This window comes from Schistocerca nitens, chromosome 3 (assembly GCF_023898315.1).
Source record: "Schistocerca nitens isolate TAMUIC-IGC-003100 chromosome 3, iqSchNite1.1, whole genome shotgun sequence".
Taxonomy (NCBI): Eukaryota; Metazoa; Arthropoda; class Insecta; order Orthoptera; family Acrididae; genus Schistocerca; species Schistocerca nitens.
The window spans coordinates 865,225,334-865,252,135 of NC_064616.1; the positions used below are offsets into that span (position 1 = coordinate 865,225,334).

The 26,802-nt window shown below is 39.7% G+C and overlaps 1 protein-coding gene across 1 annotated transcript; it reads left to right on the plus strand.

The window, feature by feature from the left end:
- Positions 1-275: 275 nt before the first annotated feature.
- Positions 276-15,520, plus strand: LOC126248898 (protein FAM107B). Its single transcript, XM_049950368.1, has 4 exons — positions 276-419; positions 5,418-5,631; positions 12,445-12,598; positions 14,280-15,520. Exons 1-4 carry the CDS (start codon positions 311-313, stop codon positions 14,373-14,375), a joined length of 573 nt encoding a protein of 190 aa, XP_049806325.1. The 5' UTR covers positions 276-310; the 3' UTR covers positions 14,376-15,520.
- Positions 15,521-26,802: the final 11,282 nt, after the last annotated feature.

The window sequence follows — 26,802 nt, forward strand, 5'->3', positions numbered from 1 at the left end:
CCACCCTACCGGATCGCAAGTAACTTGTTAGATTCTCTGTCGAGCTTAGTGTGGACAGTAAACGAATGGAAATGAGGCTCTGAGGCAGGACGTACGTGTATGTGCCGTTTGCTCGTGTAAACGCGGTAGAATCGATGTGCCATTGTGGGCGACTCTTTTTCCTGCTTGTAAATGGATTGGGGAAATCTCTTGTGACCCGACCTGCCCAACAGCCTTTGTAAGTCTTCAAACTGTTGTGACGCACGGCGACAACATGTTGGCAGAATTTGCTAGCGATCAGTCTCCGGTGTGCAGTTCGTGGCTGAACACCATGTTGCCCCGTCCGGCGCCGAGTATTCTGCAAAAAATGAATGTTTTTGAGGACCAAAGTGACAGATTGGGTAGAAGTCAACAGGAGCCGTGCGCATATATCCGATCAGGTAATGATGTGACCGTGTGTAATTACATTACTTGGAAGCAAAAGCGGAATCGGTTTCGAAAGAAAACGTAAAAGAAAAGACTGCAGTGTGCTGAATCCCTGAAGTGAGGATGACCCTTTACTTTATTTTTTCCGTGTGTATAGCAACGCCTACGTCTTTCTTATCAGTAATTTTCTGTAAAAGTTGTATATCTAGTGCATGTCGCCATTTCTGTTAAAGTTTGATGCACGATGTGTGTACATTTTTCGTTCTTTTCCGTCGTAGGTCTGAATCCTGCAGACAACGAAATCGTTGCGGACGTTATAGTAACTCTTGGGCAGTTTCCTCAACGCCCCTCACCGTATCTCAGTCTTTGTGTTGAATGTTTACATAAACGCTGAAAAGAAGAGAGAAAATAGTTTGAACATAACTACAGCCAAATAAAAGACCCGAACGACACGAATCGAGTGCAGTTCCTTTGAGAACATCCTAACGAAAATTTCACGGTTGCATGTTGCGTTCTCGGAAATGGAGCGCGTACAATGAACTAGAATCAACATTCTGTACTAGGATTCACAAGATGGGTACAGGATTCTCAGTGACCTGAACTTTATAAAGTCATTAATTTACATGACTCATTGAAGATCATTGGGTTGATGCTCTGTAATTTCATTTTGCGTTATTTCGCTGTGCTGCTTCAACGACGGCAAACGAACGAAAAGTTGCACCGATAAAACGCTGCACTAATGATAAAGAGTTGGATCATAATTTCGGTTGTACCATCTTGCTTCTGTTTTTTTCTGGTGCACCAAAATCATTCCAGACGAACGCTCTTTGACTTTTAGTTAAGCTGTAGTTTAATGACGTGCATCTACGATACTTAAGACGAAACACGAATCTACTATTAAAACTGCACTTATATGCCTACGCGCACAAAACTGGTTTCAACTTAACCACTAATCTCAGAAAATGCGACTTCAGATGCTTTCGCAACAATAGCATCTACATGGGATACCGAGAAAGGTGACGCAGTAGTAAGACAATTGACTTGTATTCGTGGGGACGACTGTTCAAATCCCCGTCCGACCATCCAAACTTGGGTTTTCCATGATCTCTCTTAATCGCTTAAGGCATATAACTGGATGGTTCCTTTGAAAGAGCACGGTTGATTCTTCCCGCCTCATTCCAAGCTTGCCCTCTGTCACTAATGACCTCGATGTCGACGGAATGTTAAACTCTACTCTTCCTTCCTTCCTTTTTTCCTTCTAGTTACAGCGGAGTGACAGATTCTTATTCTTCCCACGCATGTGCTGACCAAGTGGCTGTGTGTGGGCACTTTTGTTTGTATATTTTACCCACTTTCCTATTGAGAAAATATAAAGTAAGTCTGTTAGAAGAAACCACTAGAAAATGGAATTTATTTCGTTGCTAAATGTGGAAGGAGTAACGTAGTAATGTAAGAGACACAGACGCACCCAAACTTTTCAAGATTAAGACCATGCCAGGCACGAACTTTTTAAACTTACGCAGTCCCCGTAAATTTCTTACATAGCAAAGATGAGAAACAAGTTGATTACTGTATTTTGTAGCTTTGGGAACAAAATTTATTCAAGTGAAAGATCTTTTTTTTATGGAACGAAAATTGTAGATTGTCTCTCTGTAAATATTAAATTTCCCAGTCTACTTTACCTTCTCCCATTTACTACTACAACTATTACTACATATCGGAGTGGCAATAGAAGTGTCGGTCATTAGTGAATGAAATTCCAAAAGCTTGTCAAGGCTTTCAGCTATGTAAGCCATAGTACGTTATTGCGAAAGCCCACGCAACAGCATAACATGTCACTTTGATGTAATCTTATTTAGATAACAAAAAATGGACACATTAAGTAAGTTCACACTGGGTAAATATTAAATATTTGATCCTTTGGCTACTACGTATCTTGTTCGAATAATCAATCAGTCAGCAACGTTAAATAAGATGAAAACAGTAGCATTTGACAGAAGACAGGAGCTTTTTAAAATTGTCAGGGTAGTTAAATTCTTCAAGGCAGGTAGAATTGCAACAGTCGCGGTGTCTTCGTTCGTTATTGTTGTTTAAACAGACAGGCTTCACATTGTGCCTAGCTGTACGAACAAGGATGATTCAGGCTTCACAATCTGTGGTGAAATTTCTCTATAAAAAGTATTAAAGTTCTGTTAGACTGAGGGAAGAAAGAATGCTATTACAGTATGTAGTATTACAAAAATTCCGAAGCTAAAAGTGCAAATTCGCACTCTTATCGTCCAATGTGGGGTAACAGTATTGGAAAGGAGGAAGAACGAAATAAGGTAAATTAGGATTCCACGTACCGTCGACATGGAGGTCCTCAGAGACGGAGCACACGCTCGGAATATTTAGAGTATGGGGACAGGAAATCGACCGTGCCGTTCCAAAGGTACAATCCCGGCAATTTTATCCAGTGATTTAAGGAAATCGCGGGAAACCTAAATCTGGATGGCCGGACGCGGATTTGAAACGATGTTCTCCCGAATGTTAAGTCCAGTGTGCTAACCACTGCTCCACATCGGAAGACTGGAAACAACTACGATACATCGAACACACGGCAAACAAACAAGTCACCCTAGGAGAATGCAGTGCGCGCGAAATATCAGGGCAAGCTGGCATTTTGTACGGAACTGCCTGGTGACAGTGTCTTTGAGAGAGCAACTAATAAAATCCCGCTGTTACTGGAGCTGAAACAAGTCTATATTGTAAGAGGTCAAGAATTTACGACTTGTTTCTAAAATAGAAAATAATTCCGAGTGACTGTTAAGAATTCTATGCACAGATGAAAACTTTTCACCCAGTAAAAATCTAAATCCATACAACTGTCGCGTCTCAGCGATAGGAGAACTATTTAAGAAACAGCAATCGTTGACAGGGTGGTGCGTGTCTACTACACCATTGATAGTCGTTTCCACTTTGAGGAAATCCAAAGTGCTACATTTAAACTTCCTCAGGTGAGGGTTATGCAGCACTTTTAAGAGAGCTTTATCTCCTCTATGCTCTTTTCTTCATGCGTGGCCTCGAGGACCTTAGACCTCGCACCTTTTCACTATTTAATATGAGGAGGATTAATGAAGTCACATGGGCAGAGGTTATTCAGTGTCATTTACCCTGTTGAAAGAAGCTATTCATCATCATGTGTAATACATTAAAACAAGAATCTCTCCCTTAATCTAATTGTTGTTTTCTTGACTGAGGGTCAACATACATGTAATTTTGAACTGTATCTCACAACTACGCGAATTACAAACTCAACTGGAAAACCACCTGTCAGTAAAGAGTGTAAATATTCTACCACTTTTTTAGTATTATGATAATAATCCCCATTACTCTACAGACTTTTATGGAATCAGAGGTCCAGTACTGTCTGTACTTCATAACTTTTTTCATTCTGCAACATACTAGTAGATCGCGTGGTGTGTTAATGAAATTGACACATCATTGTGTTTCATCTGTATTAACCAACAACGAAAAATGTTGTAGTTTGTTGTATGTGTCCAATTTTTTGCAGCCCTGTGAAATGTTTTGAGACGTTTTCTTGTCTGGTAAGTTGTTTGTATATAGATGGTCTGCAACAACACACATTAAAAATGTCATTCTCAAACTAATGGAATAGATTTTGAAGGACAGACTGATGAATTACTAGGATAAATATAGTCCCCTTAGTGAAGCACAGTTTGGTTTCTGGGGTAATTCTCTCTGTATACAAACGTCATTTGTCTTACATAATATTAAAGTGTGGCATGTCAGAAAACAGAAGACTGATTTGGTGCATCAAGTGAGATGCCATTCAGTTGTTGTGGGAGGGATTGGATTCAAAATTGTGTCCAGCTATACTGTTTTTGGTTTTCTGTTTGCCTGAATGACTTCAGAAAAATGTCAGCATGCTCTCTCTGACATACTCACACCCTGTCAGATTTGCAGCTGAACTAATGCTCGCCCGCATCCCGTGGTCGTGCGGTAACGTTCTCGCTTCCCACGCCCGGGTTCCCGGGTTCGATTCCCGGTGGGGTCAGGGATTTTCTCTGCCTCGTGATGGCTGGGTGTTGTGTGCTGTCCTTAGGTTAGTTAGGTTTAAGTAGTTCTAAGTTCTAGGGGACTTATGACCACAGCAGTTGAGTCCCATAGTGCTCAGAGCCATTTGAACTAATGCTCTATTTCTAAAGGCCTCATTTTCGGTATATGGTATGATCTTTTTTTTTCCATTTGGCCCCTCTCCCATCTAAAATATTACACAATTTAATGTCTTTTGGTCTACACTCTCTACATAGTCATGCACTTAATGGGATGACATCTTGCGCCCATATGCATAGAAATCACCTTCTTATTGTTTGAAAGTAAGACCGTGTTTGCGGTGTAGTAATGCTGAGCAGCTTTATTCCAAACAGTCCCAGACACTACATTCTCCCCAGGTTGTGTGTACATACGTAAACGACTGCCTTTTTGATTTATTGTGTTGATAATTGTATATGGCATCAAGAATGCAAAACTGTTGCACTGATCCAACTGTTGCATGTAAAATACACCATTTGCTGCTATGTTTGACATTTCAGTTTCAGTACATCATCATTTAATTCAATTTGTGTTACATTTCTGTAAGAGGTCCTCATTATATTTGCATCTGAGCAAAACAAATGTTTTAGATGTGGGTGAAACAAATTTAAAACAAATTCTAAATGTTTTTAGGTGCTTTAGTCGTTTCTCAACTAATATGGATAGTTTTTATAGTGACAGAGCATGCTTTTCTTAAGTTGTAGCATACCCATATTTATCTAGCAAACTGATCAAATTCATGTGAATTTTCTGTTCTTTCATTGTGTGTCATTAAATGTGATTCAGTACTCATCTGTGTGTGCATGTGTGTTTTGTCTGTGTTGACGTACCAACCTGTAATAACATTTGGTAGTCTAGGAGCAGTAAGTATTGATATCCCAGATCACATGAGTGTATAACCTGTTTCTTTGAAACAGGTGTTGCTGGTTTGGCTATGATCCCAGAAGCAGAAGTGGAGACTCGCAATACTCGCCACACTACTGGGGGTGGAGGTGGTACAGCCCCCCCTGCACCACCGTTGCCGCCAGTTGATCATGATGGGCTTATTTTACCTCGGAAACTTCAAAACCCCTGTATGGAATCTGCAGACAGGCGTAGTCTTCACCGTGAATTACTCTTCAACCAAAAGACGTGAGTGATTCTCAGTAATGTAAGGGTTACACATTAGCTTTATTGCCTTCACTGTGTAATTGATGTATTAGTTAATTGATTATTTATTTGCTTATGGATCATCTTATGATGATTCTAGACATGCCAGTGAAACACAATAAAAACATAATTACAATGTAATAAATTCATACATGTAGGCAAATCAATATGAAAAACTGTGTTGGAATCTCTACCTAGTGGTGGTGAGGGTGAGCTCATCAAGAAGAAGAAGAAGAAGAGAGATTATTACACTACTGGCCATTAAAATCGCTACACCAAGAAGAAATGCAGATGATAAACGGGTATTCATTGGGCAAATATATTATACTAGAACTGACATGTGATTACATTTTCACGCAATTTGGGTGCATAGATCCTGAAAAATCAGTACCCAGAACAACCACGTCTGGCCGAACTAACGGCCTTGATACGCCTGGGCTTCGAGTCAAACAGAGCTTGGATGGCGTGTACATGTACAGCTCCCCATGCAGCTTTAACATGATACCACAGTTCATCAAGAGTAGTGACTGGCGTATTGTGAAAAGCCAGTTGCTCGGCCACCATTGACCAGACGTTTTCAATTGGTGAGAGATCTGGAGAATGTGCTGGCCAGGGCAGCAGTCGAATATTTTCTGTATCCAGAATGGCCCGAACAGGACCTGCAACATGGGGTCGTGCATTATCCTGCTGAAATGTAGGGTTTCGCAGGGATCGAATGAAGGGTAGAGCCACGGGTCGTAACACATCTGAAATGTAACGTCCACTGTTCAAAGTGCCGTCAATGCGAACAAGAGGTGACAGAGACGTGTAACCTATGGCACCCCATACCATCACGCTGGGTGTTACGCCAGTGTGGTGATGATGAATACACGCTTCCAATGTGCGTTCACCGCGATGTCGCCAAACAGGGATGCGGCCATCATGACGCTGTAAACAGAACCTGGATTCATCCGAAAAAATGACGTTTTGCTATTCGTGCACCCAGGCACTCCTGTCTGTGATGCAGTGTCAAGGGTAACCGCAGCAACGGTCTCGAAGCTGATAGTCCATGCTGCTGCAAACGTCCCCATCTGTTGACTCAGGGATCGAGACGTGGCTGCACGATCCGCTACAGCCATTCGGATAAGATGCCTGCCATCTCGACTGCTTGTGATACGAGGCCATTGGGATCCAACATGGTGTTCCGTATTACCCCCCCTGAACCCACCGGTTCCATATTCTGCTAACAGTCACAAGATCTTGACCAACGCAAGCAGCAATGTCACGATACGATAAACCGCAATTGCGATCGGCTACAATCCGACCTTTATCAAAGTCAGAAACGTGATGGTACGCATTTCTCCTCCTTACACGAGGCATCACAACAACATTTCACCAGGCAGCGCCGGTCAACTGCTGTTTGTGTATGAGAAATCGGTTGTAAACTTTCATCATGTCAGCACATTGTAGGTGTCACCACTGCCGCCAACCTTGTGTGAATGCTCTGAAAAGCTAATCATTTGCATATCACAGCATCTTCTTCCTGTCAGTTAAATTTCGCGTCTGTAGCAAATCATCTTCATGGTGTAGCAATTTTAATGGCCAGTAGTGTATTATTTGGCACAGATCCTGATCATAAGATTTAATAGTAACATGACATGTATTGTGAGAATATATTGTAGATTTTGAGGTGTTCCATTATTCTCTGAATACTTTTCACCAATATTCTCTTTTTGTTAGGTAGACAACCTTTTACTGTGTAGTATGTAATGTTTAATAGAAATTTTTAACTGCATTTTTAAGTGCATTGATTTTCGTCTCTCTTTAACAACCTTGGACAGATGATTGCATGCTTTGATTCTCCTGCTAGTAGTAATTATATTTCTTTACTGGGGATGAAATGACTGTTGCAACCTATGAAGAAAGTTCAGTCGATATAGAAAATACTTTTGAAAGATAAACATTTTCATCATGGACTTCAGTGAAAATAAGTGGCAGGACAATTCTTCCAAACTAATTGACGCATTGACTATGACAACACAGAAAATTATTTCAGCTAAAGTTATAATTTTTATTCTGAATGTTAATTCTGTTACAAAAATGGTAATAGAATTAAGAGCACATGTGATGTTACAAAGTTGACTCAAATTTGCTAAAATTTGACAGTATGAGGATGCAGGATGTCTGTGATGTATGTTGTGCCGTGAAGCACCATTCCAGATGCGGCTGTTTGTGTTGTGTTAATGGCAGCCAGTGCATGAGGTGGTAATCACCTAGTCTGGCTGCTTATAGTCTGTGGCCAACGGTGCATGATGACACAAAATGTTGCACAGTGTCCATTACTTGTTTTCAGGTGGCAGGCACAGATGCAAAGAGGTTACAATGTGCTTGTTGCACAGTACGACGACCTTACCTTGTGGTGGTCAGACATGGTTTACCAGAACCTGTCCTCATGTTCACATGCAGTTCAACACCGGGTCACTTTCACATCCGAATGCCTTACAAATAAGGATATTGTATGATTGGGCAAGCCGACCTAGTGGAGACCCACACTGAGGTCCCTTTCAAACTCTGTTAGGTGCAGTCTCACATGAGTACATGGCACATCAGTGTTCTTTACAGTGATCGCTCACATTCGGACACTGTTCGTGCCTTTACGTACCCTATCAGACTTGCTGACAACACGAAACGTAATCAACTCTTATTCACTCTGGTGGCCGTTTATCTGTCACAGAGAATTGCAACTCTAAATCATTTCCATAACTGCTGATGGTGTTTGTGTGTTTATAATGTTGCATTGACATCTGACCATGTCTTCTGGGTGCTTCGCGTTTTTTTAGGCAGTGTATTGTTGTGTATAAGACTTCATTTAATTTCAGTAACAAACTTGGATTGTTATTACCAAACAGGGTTTCCTTGTAGATGACTGCATAATCTGCAAAAAGTGTGAAGGTGGAACTAATATTGTCCTATGTGCTGCATCCTGCTTGTAAAGAAGTCTTCGATCTAGTTGAAAACCTGGTTAGATATTCCATAAGAAGTGTATTTCCTTTAGACGGTGTCATTGTGGGACTGAGTAAAACACTTTTTGAAATTTTACAAACACCAAATCAGTCTGGTTTCCAATAGCCATAGCACTGATGTCTCTCTGCTCAAGATATCTGTAGTAAATTTTCGCCAATAATATAGTTAATTTGCTTGCGAATTTGTATAAGCTTGAGGGGGTTGTTAGTTTTCCCTGAGCCTTAGTGACTTTTAACTGCATTAAGACACCTCCCATTATTGGTTGTGTTCACTAATCTGGCATTTGGCCAACTGAATTACAGAGCTAAACCCAGAAAAAACTTGTGCAGATAAAATTGTGTATTGGCAGTCCTGTGGAGAGACATTAAACCTGTTCGGAGTTAAGTCTTTCCCAGAGGGAGTAATTGTAACTACTGTAAATTATATAAGAGCAGGAATATTTGTGTATCTTGAGAAAAAGTTCTGAGTTTATTTGTGTTCTCAGCAGATTTCAATGTGGGGGCAGTTTTTCCTCCAGGGGGAAGACCATAAACGTTTGTGTATCTGAATACTCTTAGATGATGGTGACCTAGAAGGAAGCCTTCGCTGTCCACTATGTGGGACACAATATCATTGCTCAGAAGCCCACTGCTTTTCCACAAATTTGTTCCCACAGTAGTGGGCCAGTAAATTACTGCAAGCATTCTGACAGTTTTTACTGCAGGATTCTGCATCTTACATAATGTAGCCACAGCCCTAATTGCAACAATTATATGTTTGCTATATGCCTTTCTGAAATCATTTTATGTGATGTTGCTTATTTAAATTAATTTGGTTGTCTCTGCTAGTATACTGTAAGTTTTGAATTTGGTGTTCTGTTTAATGCGTTGTGGAATGTTATTGACAATTTGTGAAAGAGATTAATGTGAAATCTTTGTTTGTACACTCTGCTAAAACTCTCACTTGTGTTTGTATTAACACACCATGTATTGAAAACATCATCCAGTTCTTGTCATAGAAGTAACTGAGCCTTTTAATGAAAAATAGAAATAATCATTTTATTTTTGTAAATTATAACTGGTATGCAATTAGATATATTTTATGTGGAAAATGTTTTTTCTGAAACTGGATCACAGTGCAATATGATAGCCAGTAAAGATCAGGAAATGGAAAAAGTGGGGTGATTATAAGAAAACTTCCTGAGACTTTAATATGAAACATATTGTAGAATGAATATAACAATGTAATAATAAAACAGTAAATAAAGGAAGTAGTGCAGTCATGTTTGAGTGCTTAACACAAATAAAAGTTTTATTTCAGGATTTTGTAATTAAAACTGAAATAGAAGTTAAGGCACAAAAGGCTTAGAAATTAGTATGTAGACCAGAAATTGTGTTTATACCTGGTCTTGGAAAATGAGTTAAAGAAAATATGCTGACAGTCATAATTATTGTTGTTTCCTTTTTCTTCCCTTCTCACTGGAAGAATGCCAAACTCTTTTATGCACAAGAATTTCAAATTATTTGGCATGAATATGTATCTGAAGAAAACCGTTTGATGTCTCGCTTAACGTTAATATACAGGGTGGTCCATCTGAACTTTCGGATTAAATTATCTTGAAAACTATACATCGGGTAAAAATAGTGGGCAAGACAAGTTTGTAAGCTCAAAGAGGAACATCAAATGATAATACATGTGACCTCCAGCCCCCGTCCCCTTGGGTGGGGCGGGGGACAACTTTTGAATCTTAAATGGAAACCCCTATTTTTTATTGCAGATTCGGATTCTCCATAAGAAAGTAATCAAGATTTGTCTGAAACATTTTTTAAACCATTGACAGATGGCACTGAAATTGGGAAAAATCAAAATTTGGGAAGAACTCAGATTTATTTAGAATAATCCGAGAAGGACACATCAAATCGATACAATATTCTTTCATTACACCAAATTAAGCTGTTTTTGTACAAGATGTACTGTATCCTACTTCTAGCGTTTACCCAGGAACGACGATATGGACGTAGTAGAATGATGTTCCCATGGGGTGCTTCATTAGTGAGAGTCCCCTTTCCTCTCACAATTTGAGGTGCTTAATTAATGAAATTAGCCACGAAGAAATTGTTCAAAAGTATCCCCATTTGCTTCAACGCATAAAGTCAATCATCTGTGAAAGTTGTCCACAGTTTCGAGCAGCACATCCCGTGGTATGGCTACACATGCACTTCGAATGTGTTGCTCCATATCGTTTCGGGTTGTGGGCTGTCTGTCATAAAAAAATATTTTTTAAATAACCCCACAAGACAAAATCAGATGTTAGGCCTGGTGAACGTGGAGGCCACTGAATTGGTCTGCCACGTCCAATCCACCAACCAGGGCACCATAAATTTAAAACATTCCGCACATTTTTAACATAATGGGGATCTGTTCTGTCCTGTTGGAATCACATTCGGTGCCTAGTTTCTAAATCAACATCTTCCATTAGCTCCAACAAATCATCACGGAGAAGTTGTAAATAAGCTTCCCCAGTAACATTTCAGTCAAAAAAATATGGTACTATCAAGTAACCAATAAAAATTCCACACCAGACCATTAACGACCATTTGTGTTGATTGTCAACAGGTCTGTGCCAGTGTGGATTGACAGGGGACCAATAATGATAATCATGACGATTTAATTTGCCATTGTTTCTGAATGTGGCTTCATCGGTGAATATAACGTATCTAAAAAAATAGTCACCTCTTATCGCTTCCAAGGCTCATTGGCAGAAATGCACACGTATTTGCATATCTTTCAGCATTAATGCCTGTGTCAGTGTGATATGATACGCATGATATTTGTGTGCCTTCAAAATCCTCAAAACAGTTGATTTTGGTATTCCAGTTTGTCTTTGAATTGCACGACTACTCATTTCGGGATCCAGTTGAACACAGGTGAGAACAATAAGGGTATAGGCGTCATTTTCATTGTATTCGCGATGACGAGGTGCACACTGCGTGCATCCATTTCGAGCTCGTTGAGTGCAATTTCAAATAATGTTTTCACTTGGACGTTGTCTGTTTGGGAAACAATCCATGTACAATTGCGTGGCTGCAGTGTCATTGTTATGGCATTCACCTAAAATTAATATCATATCAACAATATCTGTAGGAGGATAGTGAGCCGTGTTTCACTAAAGAATAATTTAGTTTCATCTGTTGATGTTTACGTTTCATGGTCTGAAAGTGAAGTGACGTGACGTCTGATCGCATTGCACTGACCTCTATACTGAGCCGTAGTTCGCAGTTTGGCCATGGTAGCACCACAGTTTGGTGAGTAATGAAATTGTGAAGAGTTCCCTAACGAGATTTTTATACCATTCCACCTCCCTCCACCAAAAACTGGTGGGTAGGACACATATTGTAAAAAAAAAAAGCTTAATTTGGCGTAATGAAAGAATTGGAGCACATTTTGTATCGATTTTATGCAGCCTTCTCAGATCATTCTAAATAAATTGGAGTGCTTCCCCAATTTTAATTTTTTTTTTTTTTTTATTTCAGCGCCATCTATCAATGGTTTAGTAAAATATTTCAGACAAAACTCGATTACTTTTTTATGGAGAATCCAAATCTGCAATAAAACTGGGGGTTTCCATGTAAGATTTAAAAGTTGCCCCCCACCCACTGTTTTTATCCGATGTATAGTTTTCGAGATAATCTCATCCAAAACTTCAGATTGACCACCCTGTATATATTAGTTTCACTGGTAATATTTTTCTGTTTCAGTAAATGTGTAGGTTACAAAGTAAACACATAGTGTTAGATGTAATGTATGTTCCAGTGGGAAAAATGTCTTGAATCAAAAGTCAGAACTGCAGCGAGCATTTGGCCGCCACCGTGAGCAGCAAGCGAGACGAGAACTGGAGCAGCAGAAGGCCAGCTCCCTGTCTGATCTACAGAGGCTCATTGAAGAACGACAGAAACGATTGCTAATGGTAATTACATTTTGCTGCTAAAATAGTGAAAATTGAGAGGAGTCATAATTTTCTCAAAAATTCTCTAACCCCTCTGTTAAAAGTTGTGTTAACTTGCTTAGAACTATTTGCCCTAGACAAATCATTTGCAAGATTTTTACAAAACAAACAAACAGAAATAACATATGGTGCATTTTTATTTTTTACTGCCACCAGGCAATTAGCAGCCACCAATTTATGCAAGAATATCCTTGGCAGTAATTCTAATATACTATAGTGTATGTTTGTAAGTTAAATTGAATGATCACGAGCAAGCAAGCACCATCGTTCTGGCCACAGATGGGCCAGCCAGGCCTGACCAACTGTTGACCTACTTGGCTAATGGAATCATCAAGATACGGTATGGAGGGACATGGTGTCAACACACCACTCCTGACCACTGTTGGGTTAGCAGACCTGATGCCACTAATGCTCAGTCAAGTTGCTCCTCAGTTGGAACCACAAGGCTGAGTGCACCCCATTCCAGTCCCCTCACCAACTAAATATACCTAGCAGTACCGAGAATCAAACCCAGGTCTCCCCCCCCCCCCACCCATGATAGTCAGTTGCGCTGACTGTGGACAAATGGGACAATCATAATAAACTTATTTTGACTAAGGAGTCAGAAATATTTGATGTTTTTAGAACCAGAAAGATGCTGTGGCAACTATCCTAATTTTCTCATGATGAACAACACTCATGATTTTCAGTAATGTTCCTCCAGCTGACCCATAAACTGAGCGTCCATAGTCAACCTGGGACAACATAGGACCCTTCTAGAAGTGGAGAAGATGTGTTTATTCTGCTCCAAACGAACTTTTGCTGATGTATGTAAATATACATGTTTCTCTTGACTAGACATCCACAACAGTTATTCACCATCAATGTGAAAATCTGATACAGTTGTAATAACTATTTATTTCTAAATAAGAAAGCATGATCTGGTTCCAGGACATGTCCCATCTTCAGGCAAATATTGAAATGCGAGTCCACAATGGATGCATAACTGAGGTTAAAATAGACTAACCATAGTTATGTATCCTTAGTGGATTCACATTTTAATATGCACCTGAAGCTGGGGCACGTCTTAAAACCGGGTTGTACATTCCTTTTTAGAAATAAATAATTTTTACAACTGAAGTGGATTTTATCATTGATGATCTCAATATAGTAAATGTCATAAGACATTTGACCTTTAAATCCTTTAGGTGCAGTAAATGTGTAGACTTCATATTTTTCAGATGGACATTGATTTCCGTAGACAGTGGTGCTCCGTGCTCTTTGATTAGAAGGAAATCTGTCTGAAAAGAATTAATGAAGATTTCGAAGATGGTAATGCCCCTTCAAGCAGATCATCTAGTGGGTGAGATTTGGAGGAGCACATTATCTGAATGAAATAGGCAGTAAGGTCCATGGATCTTAATCTCATTAAATTCTCGTGGCACTCTATCAGCCAAGACCTCACTGGCTTTGTTCTTATTCTATGAAAAGTGGAACAATAGCAAATTCCTTGTCTATGGCAAAGGTTGAGGAAACTAAATAACACTACTGTGTTGATAAGACCAATGTTGGTACCAGACTTAATTCATCCATCATACCTTCATACAAGAAAATATTGTTAATTATAATAATAATGTAACATTTTATTTTATTTTTCTTTCAGATGGAGAAAGATGATGATGCAGACAGTTGTTCCGGTAGTGAGCCAGAATTCATGAAAGTTCATGCTAGACTAAGATCTAAAATGGATTCAAAATAAGTATTACTGATTATTGTGTCTGTAAAATGTTTATTGTGTGTAATGAGTGTGAGGCAAGCCTCAGTGTGTTCAACCAAAGCTATTATAGTCTTTTGCAGCAGGGAAAAAAATATGGAGATCTGACAAGTAAATGTGTTTGGTATTGCTGATGCTGAAATAACGATTTCCCATGCTCCTACATAAAGAGAAAAAATTAAGCTTGGGACATTTAAAAAATATATGGAGGTAGTGACTATATAAAGCTTCATTTGGCTGCTTTGGTATCATTTACATCAGCAGCTGAATTGTGTTGTTTCACAAGAATTCACATCACTCAAATGTTTTCCATGTGTAAAAGTACAAGTAAACAACTGTGTTACCATTATTTCTTTATTTACGTTTCTCATGTGTGAGGCTGAAGGTGTGTAATTTTGCAAGGAAGTGTTTTTGCTGTGACTTTTAAACAAAGATTGTGATTGGTGTGACATCATTTGTGTTTGTGTAGCAGCTGAAACCAGTGTTCAGAGACTAAGACATTATTATCTGCTCCATTATAGTGAGTCTCACACAGCAAACTTCAAAGACAGTGTGTGGCCTCTTCAAGTGATTATACTAGCTGTGCCTTAATACAGTCTCATGAACATGTATGAATGGAGGGGATGATCTATTACTGTATATATTTTTAAACAGTGACTTTAATTTTGCATTAAATGTCAGTTCTGCTATTGCATACCTAATAAGAAATTAGAGATGTTTAATTTTTACTAGTTCATTTCTTTTGTAGAGTCATGGTTCATTAATTGCAGTTTGTGCAATTATTTCTTGAATGTGGTATTTTTGTATCTGTAATATTTCTCATACTACAAGAAAAATTTCTTCTGGCATTTGTTCTGTATAATGGTAGATAACATTACTTTCTTGTTCTTAATGCTGCATGGAAGTAATGTGAGCAGAGACTGAGGCTGCATTTCATAACAGCCGAATCTGTTCACACACAGTTTCTCAGTATTTGCCATCATTATTGAGTTACACACAACTCATGTCTTCCATCATTCTGACTGGATTCACTCACAGAGTTCATAAATGTATTATTTATACTTTATTAATTATACATATCTTATTTTAAAGTAAAACAGCAAATGGTGATTTCAAATTAATACATTAATTCTGAATATTGGTGTTTGAAAATAATAAAGACTGTAAAAAAAAATTGATATCCTTTTTGCAGTACTTCATATACACAGAGGTTGCTGTATAGGTTAGTAGATAACATGAGTCAAGACATTTTAATCAACCTGGCAGAATAATGGATCTCTCCACATGTAAGACAATGTGTTCTAACAAACCAGTCAGTGAATCTTCAGTAGGTTAGGTATATCTGTTTGAGAAACAAATCTGTTTTTGTATGTTTATTAAACCAAGTAAGTTACTCCTACACCTTGCCCCTGGTTGTATGAGAAGGTCTCAAAAATACCTGCAGAAAGTAGTGGATTGGTATTGAGAGAGTTGTATGTATAGTATGACAATGTAGTTGTTCTGATTAAGATTACTAGATTTCTGTCGGTGGGGACATGACAATGGTTGTGTACGCTGTCCCAGTTGATAAATTTGAGACTACCTATATAACCACTTTTGAGCAAAGTCAATACAAACTAATGTTAAAAAAGAAATTTAGTCCCTCATGAGTGTGCAGACTAAATTTAATCAGTTCCACAGTGGCTGATAATAGGTTACCTGATATTTTCTGACGACGTATAACAGGTCACCTGAAATGTTCTGACAACATGGCTTTGAAAGTTACAGAACATCAGTTACACCTCACAGTGTATAGAGGGGCTGAATCATCAGTGATTTTTTACCCATGGTTGCCATTTATGTACTGTTTATAATTTTCTATAGCTCTTCTGTATGTTAATAAAGGTACACAATGTTTCACCCAAAATGTACAGAATTAGCAATAGCATCGTGCTGAAACTCCGAAAGACACAAACAAGTATTACATCAGGAAACCATTTAAGTTGACACAGGTGTGCTTTTGGCCAGGACCGAAAGCTGTTACTTTTCTCACATCCTTGAAATCCTGCGCTTTGCATTTAAAGAAAATAAAATTGTTTGGCCATAGTTGACTTTCACATCTTAAGGATCTGTACATTTAAGTGTCTGTAACTAGTCACAGGATACACACTGCCTTCCTCTGCTGCAATTTTATGGGAACCTTTTACACACTATGTTGCATTATGACTGCATCATTTGTGGCTGAGTTTAAGTAAGTGACTTGAAGATGTAAGATTGTTTTCACCACGAAGGAATGAGGTTGGTTGTGGGAGCACATACCATATCAGTCATATTCATGATGTATGTAGTGTGTGTGTGCAAGCTAGCCACAATTTGCAACAATGAGAAATTTGTTGATCATCATACACTATTCCCATCATCCCTTTTCGAAAATATATGATGTGATACGTGTTTTTAAACTATAGGAAAATGAATGAGAAGCAGCATCACATGAATGAGACCAACCAAACCGACTTACCTTTTATATAAATAGCAGATTTTGCATTGATGAGAAATGCTGCCACTAATAGCACAGGGGACATGTAGAAGAAAACAATCTAAAAAATTTCCTCTGGTTTAAGCAAACTAAAGCTGATTGACAACTCGTCCCAGTCAATGTGACGTAATAATCTCTCCCTGCTTCTACATAGGACCATACCATATTGTTTGCTCTTAACTGATCATGGTTTTGATGTTATCTTTCTTGTAGATGCATAAACAACTTTTGTTGAAGAAATCTTACAGGCTGACACCAGCAGCTTAAGGTGATATTGGAGGCAGATGGAATAAAGTAGTTTATTTTGCAAAACCCTTCAATTCACAACACCTTACTACAACTGAACTATATGACAATTACAAGCTCTGAAAATGGTAAGGAGTAATGCCCCATCACTCGTAGTGCACAGTTTGCCTGAAAACCACCTGATTTCAAGTTGGCAGTGAGCTCTTATACTTAGTAGTTAGCCTGTGATGTCAAAGATACAATAGCAGTATTAAAGCTGCTGCTGGTGATTTCTTTAAAGGTGTGACTTGTTATGTGTGTATCCATTGTTGGCATTAGATTCTTGAGATCAATGTCAACCATAAAATATCTATAAGTATATGTCTGGAGCAATATAAGATGGGACTATCACATAAGACTAGTTATAGAGGAACAGTATTATAAGGCAAGTTGCTACTCACCATGTAGCAGAGGTGCTGAGTCGCAGATAGGCATAACGCAACTCTCACACACAACTGCAGTCTCGGGCAACTGAGCAGCTGTCATCACATAGGACATGATAATGTTAGTGAACTTGGAGCTGGGGGAGTTTTGTGATGTCACAACATGGAATTTCACATTCCAGAGCATTCTGAGATGTGAAAGACTGAATTAGACAAGTGAGATTTTTGCTTTATTGGGATTAACATGGTAAATGAGATGCAAGATCACTTGCTATATCAGAATCAGAAGTTAGAAGCCACCGTACTGGATATTTAATTTACAGCTGAAGCCTATATTTTGAGAGTTTTATAATACGTCTTATGTCCCATGAATAAATGCTGTTTCAAAGCATATTGGATACTTATGTAATTCTGCAGGCTTTCGTGGCCATTGTCACTGAAGTTAAAATCTGCTGGGTTATGAGGCCGCGTCATATTTCTACTAAGATGATCGACATTTCGACCCCTCTTCTCGGATTATCCCCAGGATGTTATGGTGTTCACTACTGCTAGAACAATTAGATGGGTAGACTGTGGTGCATTGCGTGTGTGCATGGGGAGTTTGTGGAGTGTGTGCATGAAAGCACACATCACAGATACACCTTGCGCAATGACCAGAATGCTCACCACTTGAAGCAGCTCCTGTTGAGCGTATTGGTCAGTGATCATTGTGAGAGATTTAAGTGATCTGAACATCCAAGTTATTCTGCACCCAAATGATACGTTTCTGGACACGGGTTCTTATCAAAACTGTATCTAATTAGTCACCTCTACAACCACTAGAAGTTTGTAACAGGAATTGTGAAGAACCCTGTATACGATTTCACTATCTGCAGTGAGTTAGTTCGATGCTGTGAACATGCCGTGGAACATGGCCCAGTGAATTACCAGATTGCTTTCTAAGTTAGTGCTTAATTTAATTGTTGTTCAGTATTTATTTACTCATCTGAAAAAAATTCAGATTGTGCGTAGGAGATTTTGCACTTTCTTGTTTGAAGTCTTGTATTTCACATGTTCTAAAAATTCTGCTGCTGAATAGAAGTAGTGAAGTCATAAGAAGGACCTTAGGATGTTGCTAAAATATGAGAATGATGAAATACCTTATGTGGAAGACTATTGCAAATGGAAGTTCAAAGCTGATGTCCTTATTGACACGGTATGGAATTTTCTTATTTGCCCTGTACCATGTTTATTGGTACTGAAGTTTTTATTATGTATACTACAGGTGGAACAATGTGGCTAGCACATGGACAAGAGAGAAAATGAATATCGTAACCATAGCTGTACCGAGTTGATCCAGCATCCTTAACAGAACTGGCAAAGTTGTGGCCTCCCCCTCTCCTTCCACTGACCAGAAAAATACTTTTCTTGGATTTTGTCGTCACAGATTAACCATATGTTATAATTTTTTAATTAGGTTTAATAAAAATGAAGCATTATTATAAAATATTACTTACATGAATTATATTAATATATTGCACACAACAAATTAAGTGTATCATTTTAATAAATAAATTACAGGTTGTATAAGCTTTATAACAAAACTGACAGAAACCATGTCAATATCTTGTTGTGGATTAGTTTTAGGGAGGAATGAAGATGACAGTTGAACGTTCCATTGATATCGGCATCAATAGAGGTGAAGTACAAGCTCAGACTGTTTAAAGCATGGGGAAGGAAATCACCCATGCTATTTCAAATGAACCATCTCCAGCATTTGACTGGAAAAATTTGGGAAATCACAGAAAACCTAAATCAGGATGGGTATGAGGAAGTTTGAACAGCCATTCCCCTGAATGTGAGTCAGCATGTTAACCATTCTGCCACCTCACTCAGTTTGTTATTAGCATGAAATTAATTTTAAAAATTTTATTTGTTCCTCATAAATTGTCTTTATCTTATCCCGAAAAATTTGCAGCTACTTTTGGTGCCAAATATATTGGATATACTGATACAGCAGAACTAGTTAACAAAATAGCTGTTTTCAAGTTCCAGGTGAAAGAGCTGATGAGAAGCATTGCCAAGGCTTCTCATTCGGATATTTTAAAGTATGGATTAAGAATGCTTATCCCAACATTGAAATAGCTTTGAGAATATTTGTGACAATGCCAGTGACTGTGGCATCTTGGGAGCATAGCTTACATTAATTAAAGGCGATAAAAAGTACTTTCACATATGGGTGAAAGCAGACTGTCAATAATATGATAAAACAGTATAATCATAATTAATGAGTTTGCTTTCCTCAAAGCAAGGATATACAAAGTAAAATTATAATAAAAACAAAGTCCCTAGAAAGTGATATTTTACTCAAGTTATAGTTGTAATCCTTTTTCTTTTATTTATTTACAGAGCATAAATTACTAATAAGAATCTACATCTACATCCCTACTGTGAAATTCACACTTAATTGGCTGGCAGAGGGTTCATCAAACCACTTTCTCTCTCTTTCTCTGCCATTCCATTCTCTATCGAGAGAGAGAGAGAGAGAGAGAGAGAGAGAGAGAGAGAGAGAGAGAGAGTGGGGGGGGGGGCACACATGAACACTTAAATATTTCAGTGTGAGCTCTGATTACTCTTATTTTATTACAATTATCATTTCTCCCTATGTAGGTGTGTGTCAACAAAATATTTTAGCATTCAGGAGGACATGAGAGACTGAAATTTTGTGAAAAGATCTCACCACAATGAAAACTGCCTTTGGTTTGACTGCCATCCCAACTTGTGTATCATATCCATGACACTATTCCTTGTTATATGATAACACAAAATTAGCTGCCCTTCTCTGAACTTTTTTTGGTGTAGTTCACCAACCCAATCTGGTAAGGATCCAATACCGCACAGCAATAATCTAGAAGAGGATGGGCAAGTGTAGTATAGACAGTGTCCTTAGTAGACCTTTTGCATCTTCTAAGTGTTCTGCTAATAAAACAAGGTATTTGGCTTGCCTTCAACAGTACATTATCCCTGTGAACATTCCAGTTTAAGTTGTTTGTAATTGTAATTCCTACATACACTCCTGGAAACTGAAATAAGAACACCGTGAATTCATTGTCCCAGGAAGGGGAAACTTTATTGACACATTCCTGGGGTCAGATACATCACATGATCACACTGACAGAACCACAGGCACATAGACACAGGCAACAGAGCATGCACAATGTCGGCACTAGTACAGTGTATATCCACCTTTCGCAGCAATGCAGGCTGCTATTCTCCCATGGAGACGATCGTAGAGATGCTGGATGTAGTCCTGTGGAACGGCTTGCCATGCCATTTCCACCTGACGCCTCAGTTGGACCAGCGTTCGTGCTGGACGTGCAGACCGCGTGAGACGACGCTTCATCCAGTCCCAAACATGCTCAATGGGGGACAGATCCGGAGATCTTGCTGGCCAGGGTAGTTGACTTACACCTTCTAGAGCACGTTGGGTGGCACGGGATGCATGCGGACGTGCATTGTCCTGTTGGAACAGCAAGTTCCCTTGCCGGTCTAGGAATGGTAGAACGATGGGTTCGATGACGATTTGGATGTACTGTGCACTATTCAGTGTCCCCTCGACGATCACCAGTGGTGTACGGCCAGTGTAGGAGATCGCTCCCCACACCATGATGCTGGGTGTTGGCCCTGTGTGCCTCGGTCGTATGCAGTCCTGATTGTGGCGCTCACCTGCACGGCGCCAAACACGCATACGACCATCATTGGCACCAAGGCAGAAGCGACTCTCATCGCTGAAGACTACACGTCTCCATTCGTCCCTCCATTCACGCCTGTCGCGACACCACTGGAGGCGGGCTGCACGATGTTAGGGCGTGAGCGGAAGACGGCCTAACGGTGTGCGGGACCGTAGCCCAGCTTCATGGAGACGGTTGCGAATGGTCCTCGCCGATACCCCAGGAGCAACAGTGTCCCTAATTTGCTGGGAAGTGGCGGTGCGGTCCCCTACGGCACTGCGTAGGATCCTACGGTCTTGGCGTGCATCCGTGCGTCGCTGCGGTCCGGTCACAGGTCGACGGGCACATGCACCTTCCGCCGACCACTGGCGACAACATCGATGTACTGTGGAGACCTCACGCCCCACGTGTTGAGCAATTCGGCGGTACGTCCACCCGGCCTCCCGCATGCCCACTATACGCCCTCGCTCAAAGTCCGTCAACTGCACATACGGTTCACGTCCACGCTGTCGCGGCATGCTACCAGTGTTAAAGACTGCGATGGAACTCCGTATGCCACGGCAAACTGGCTGACACTGATGGCGGCGGTGCACAAATGCTGCGCAGCTAGCGCCATTCGACGGCCAACACCGCGGTTCCTGGTGTGTCCGCTGTGCCGTGCGTGTGATCATTGCTTGTACAGCCCTCTCGCAGTGTCCGGAGCAAGTATGGTGGGTCTGACACACCGGTGTCAATGTGTTCTTTTTTCCATTTCCAGGAGTGTATTTAGCTGAATTGACAACCATTAGATTTGTGATATTTATGGCATAACCAGAATTTATGGATTCCTTCTAGTACTTACATGGATGACATCACATTTTTCATTATTTTGGGTCAATTTCCACTTTTTGCACTGTAGAGATGTCTTGTCTAAATCATTTTGCAAATTGGTTTTGATCTTCTGGTGACTTCACTAGACTGTGAATAAAAGCATCTGCAAGCTATCTAAGAGGGCTGCTTAGATTGTCTCCTAAATCATTTATATACATTAGGAAAAGCAGAGGGCACATCTACATGATACACTGAAAGCTACCTAACAGTGTGTGGTGGAGGGCAATTCTGGTATCCCTCCTCCCTGTTCCACTTGCTTATGACATACAGGAAGAATGATTGCTAGTGAGCCTCTGTATTAGCTCTCATTCCTCAGATTTTCTTGTCATGGTCATTTTGCGAGATGTGTGTGGGGAACATAATATGTTGTCCAACTCTTCCCAGAAAGTGCTCTCTCAAACTGTCAAGAATAGCTCTCCATGATGCACAATGCCTCTCTTGTGGTGTCCGCCTCTTCCTTGGGGAATGCGCGTAATAACTTTCATTTTACTAGATATTTTTCCATCAATTGCTATTACCTGTGACCTTCCTGACAGGAAATCATGAATCCAATTGCCCAACCAAGACAATACATCATTGACATGTAATTTGATTAGTAGACACTTGACGAACGGAGTTAAAAGCCTTCTGGAAATCTAAAAATATGAAATCAATTTGAGATCCTCTGCCAATAGCACTCATAACTTTGTGTTAATAAAGAGTTAGTTTGGTTTACAAGAACAATATTTTTGGAATCAACACTGTGTGTCAACAGACGGTTCTCCAGCAGTATTCAGAATGTTTGAACACAGTACTTGCTCCAAACTCCCACTGCAAATTGAAGTCAGTGATATGGGTCTGTAATTCATTGGATTACTCTTACTTCCTTTCTTAAGTATTAGTGTGATATCTGTTACTTTCCTGTCTTTAGATATGGTTCTTTCGTTGAGTGAGCAGTTTTATATGATGGTTAAGTACAGAGCTTTTGTCAGCATAGTCTGAAAGGAATGTAATTGGTACACAATCTGGACTGGATGACTTGCCTTCATTAAGTGATTTAAACTACTTTGCTACACCGAGGAGATCTACTTTCGAGTCACTAACGTTGGCAGCAGTTCCTGATTTAAATTCTAGGGTATTTACTTTGTCTTCTTTGGTGAGGAAATTTCGGAAAACTGTATTAGTAACTCCACTTTTGTGGCATTGTCATTAGTAACATTATCATTGTTATCACACAATGAAGATATTGATTCAGATTTTCTGCCAGATTTCGTGACAGAATTTCATTGTGGAGACTATTAAAAGCAACTTGCATTGGATTTCATTGTAAATTTTGAGTTTCTGTAAAGCTTTGCCAATCTTGTGATTTTGTATTCTTTTAAATTTGGCATACTTTTTTCGTCGCTTCTCCAAAAGTGCTCTGGCATGTTTTGTATACAACGGAGGAAAGGAGGGGGCGGGGTCAGTTCCTTCTCTTATTAATTTGTTTTGCATATATCTCTCCACCACTGTTGACACTATTTCTTTGAATTTAAGCCATCTCTAACCCACACTTACATAATTCTGAAGGAATGGAGGCAGTTTCCCAGCATCAGGAGAATTTTTATCTGCTTTTTTAAATAGATTTATTTTTGGTAGGTTTAGAAGTTATGGTATTCAGTCTAGCTACAACAATCTTGGAAGTCAGTAACCTTTGTATCCATCACAATGCTCCCTATTTGCTCGAGATTACTTGTTGCTAAGAGGTGGAGTATGTTTTCACAACCATTTACAATTTGAGTTAGCTCCTGAACTTATTGTTCAAGATAATTTTCAAAGAAAGCATTTTGTATGATCTCAGACGAATTGGTGTGATATTTGAGAGATCTGTATTAAACTTCTGTTATTATTTTACCAAATACACTGAGCTGACAAAAGTCATGGGGCACCAACATGCACATACACAGATGGTGGTAGTATTTTGTACACAGGGTATAAAAAGGCAGTGCATTGGCAGTGCTGTCATTTTTACTCAGGTGATTCATGTGAAAAGGTTTCTTACCATGATTATGGTGACATGATGGCAATTAAGAGACTTTGAACACAGAATGGTACTTGAAGCTAGATGCGTAGGACCTTAAGGAATTCAATATTCTGAGGTTCACAGTGTCTAGAAAGTGCCAAAAATACCATGTTTCAGGCATTATCTCATACCATAGACAACACAGTGGCCGACGGCCTTCATTTAATGACAGAGAGCAATGGCATTTGCATAGAGTTTTCAGTACAAACAGACAATCAACACTTTGTGAAGTAACTGCAGAAATGAATGTGGAATGTATGGTATTTGTATTCATTAGGACAGTGTAGCAAAATTTGGTGTTAATGGGCTGTGGCAGCAGACTACTGACATGTGTGCATCTCTACGGGGCTTATGATCATATTGGTTGAATCCTGGATGACTGGAAAACCATGGTAAGTTGGTAAGAGCTCATGGCAGGGCTTAAGTGTGGTGCAGGCCCCATGCAGGCATGGACAGAAGTTGTCAACAAGGCACTGTGCAAGCTGGTGGTGGCTCCGTAATGTCATGGACTGTGTTTACATGGAATTGACTGGGTCCTGTGGTCAAACTGAATGGATCATTGACCGGAAATGGTTATGTTGAGCTACATAGAGACCATTTGCAGCCTTTCATGGACTTCATGTTCCCAAACAATGATCGAATTTTTATGAATGAGAATGCACCATGTCAATGGGCCACAGTTGTTTGTGATTGGTTTGAAGAATATTCTGGACAGTTTGAGCAAACGATTTGGCCACCCAGATCACTTGACACGAATCCCATTGATTATTTATGGGACATAATTGACAGGTTAGTTTGTGCACAAAATCCTGCACCAGGAACATTTTCACAAATATGGATGGCCATAGAGGCAGCATGGCGTAGTATTTCTTTAGGGGACTTCCAGTGACTTGCTGAGTCAATGCCACATAGAGTTACTCCACTGCTCCAGGCAAAAGGGGTTCCAACACAACATCGGGAAGTATCCCATGATTTTTGTCACCTCAGTGTACTTTGTAACACACTAGCAAGAACCGTTGTGCTCCAATCTCCTGTCAACAGAAATCTGCAAAAATCAGAAGCCTGTTCAAACAGAACACTATCTGATCAAAAGTATTTGAACTCCTAATACTGAACATTAGTATGGGGTGTTTGCATCCTTTGCCTTTAAGGTGGCTTGAGCTCTGCTGGGGATACTTTCCATGAGGTGTCTGAATGTCTGGAGGAATGATCACCCATTCTTCCTCAAGAGCCAAAACCAGAGAAGGTAATGATGTTCAGCCTGGGATCTGGACCAAAGTCAACATTTTAACTCATTGCGAAGGTGTTCTATAGGTTCATGGTGTGACTCTGAGCATGCCACTCTATTTCAGGAATGCTGTTGTCCACAAGCCATTGCCTCAGAGATGCTGCTTAATGATGGGATGAACTGTCATGCTGATATGAACACCCATTATCCTTGAGCTGTTCCTCTACGGTACAAAATGCTATAAAATGTATTCTTATCCTTCCATATTTAGCATTTTCTTAAGCACAATAAGGAGACCACACATTAACTATGAAAACCACCACCATACCATAACAGCACCTCCTCCGTACTTCACTGTTGGCACTGTTTACGATAGCAGGTAATGTTCTCCACACATTCATAAGACCCAAACCTTTCTATTGAATTGCGCCAGGTATAGGGTGGTTCATCGCTCAAAATAATTCGTTTCCAGTCATTCACTGCCCGGTGGTAGGTATCACTCTTTATGCCACTTGAAGTGTCGCAAAGTATTGACTACAGAAATGTGTGGCCTATGGGGAGCTGCTCAGCCACTGAACACCATTCTTTTCAACTCCATACACATAGTCATTGTGCTAGTTAGACTTCTGATAGCACTTTTGAACTCAAAAGTGGTTCCTTTCATTGATTTAATGCCATGTTGAATGGTCTGTGTCGATCAGTACGGAGGTCTTCCTGGTCTCAGTTGTTGTGGTTGTTTCTTCATGTTTTGATTTCCCAGTCACATCACCAGCAGCTGAGTTGGATAGTTTTAGAAGGGTTTTGATATCTCTGATGGATTTGTTACTCAGGTAACATTCAGTGACTAGTCGACATTCAAAGTCACTGAGCTCTCCTGACCAACCCGTTCTGCTAGTAATGCTTGTCTATGTACAGTACAATGCTTCTTGCCTCATTTTATACTGGCAGGTCCACATCTCGTGCATCTAGTTATCAGCTCCACATTACATAGGGCTATCCAGATACTTGTGTTTCATCACCCGCTCCCTGACCTTTGGAATGCTACAATACCATAGCAAAGCAGCAACAAGAAATATGTTGTTGAAGATGAGCGAAACTTTAAGGTTGTAGCCTGTCATGTAAACCATGTTAGGAATTAAGATTTGTTTTGGCAGTTGTTTCTTTATAATGCTACTTCAGTAAATTGACACTGTGACAACTTGCATTTACAGTCACATGCTGAGGGAAAGGCTCCTTCTCATAGACATAAAATAGAAACATGAGGAGTATCTGAATTCATGCACCTTACCAGTTAATTCTTAAATTGTATTTCATGTGTGTTTTTCTGGTCAATTTTTGCATGCTCTTTGGTTTGGGGCTGTGCCCTTGGCCAGTTGCATA

Coding starts and splice junctions, on each gene's coding strand:
- LOC126248898 (XM_049950368.1), top strand. CDS start 311: ATGTTGCCCCGTCCGGCGCCGAGTATTCTGCAAAAAATGAATGTTTTT. Junction 420..5,417: donor GTGCGCATATATCCGATCAG/GTAATGATGTGA, acceptor TCTTTGAAACAG/GTGTTGCTGGTTTGGCTATG. Junction 12,599..14,279: donor GACAGAAACGATTGCTAATG/GTAATTACATTT, acceptor TTTTTCTTTCAG/ATGGAGAAAGATGATGATGC.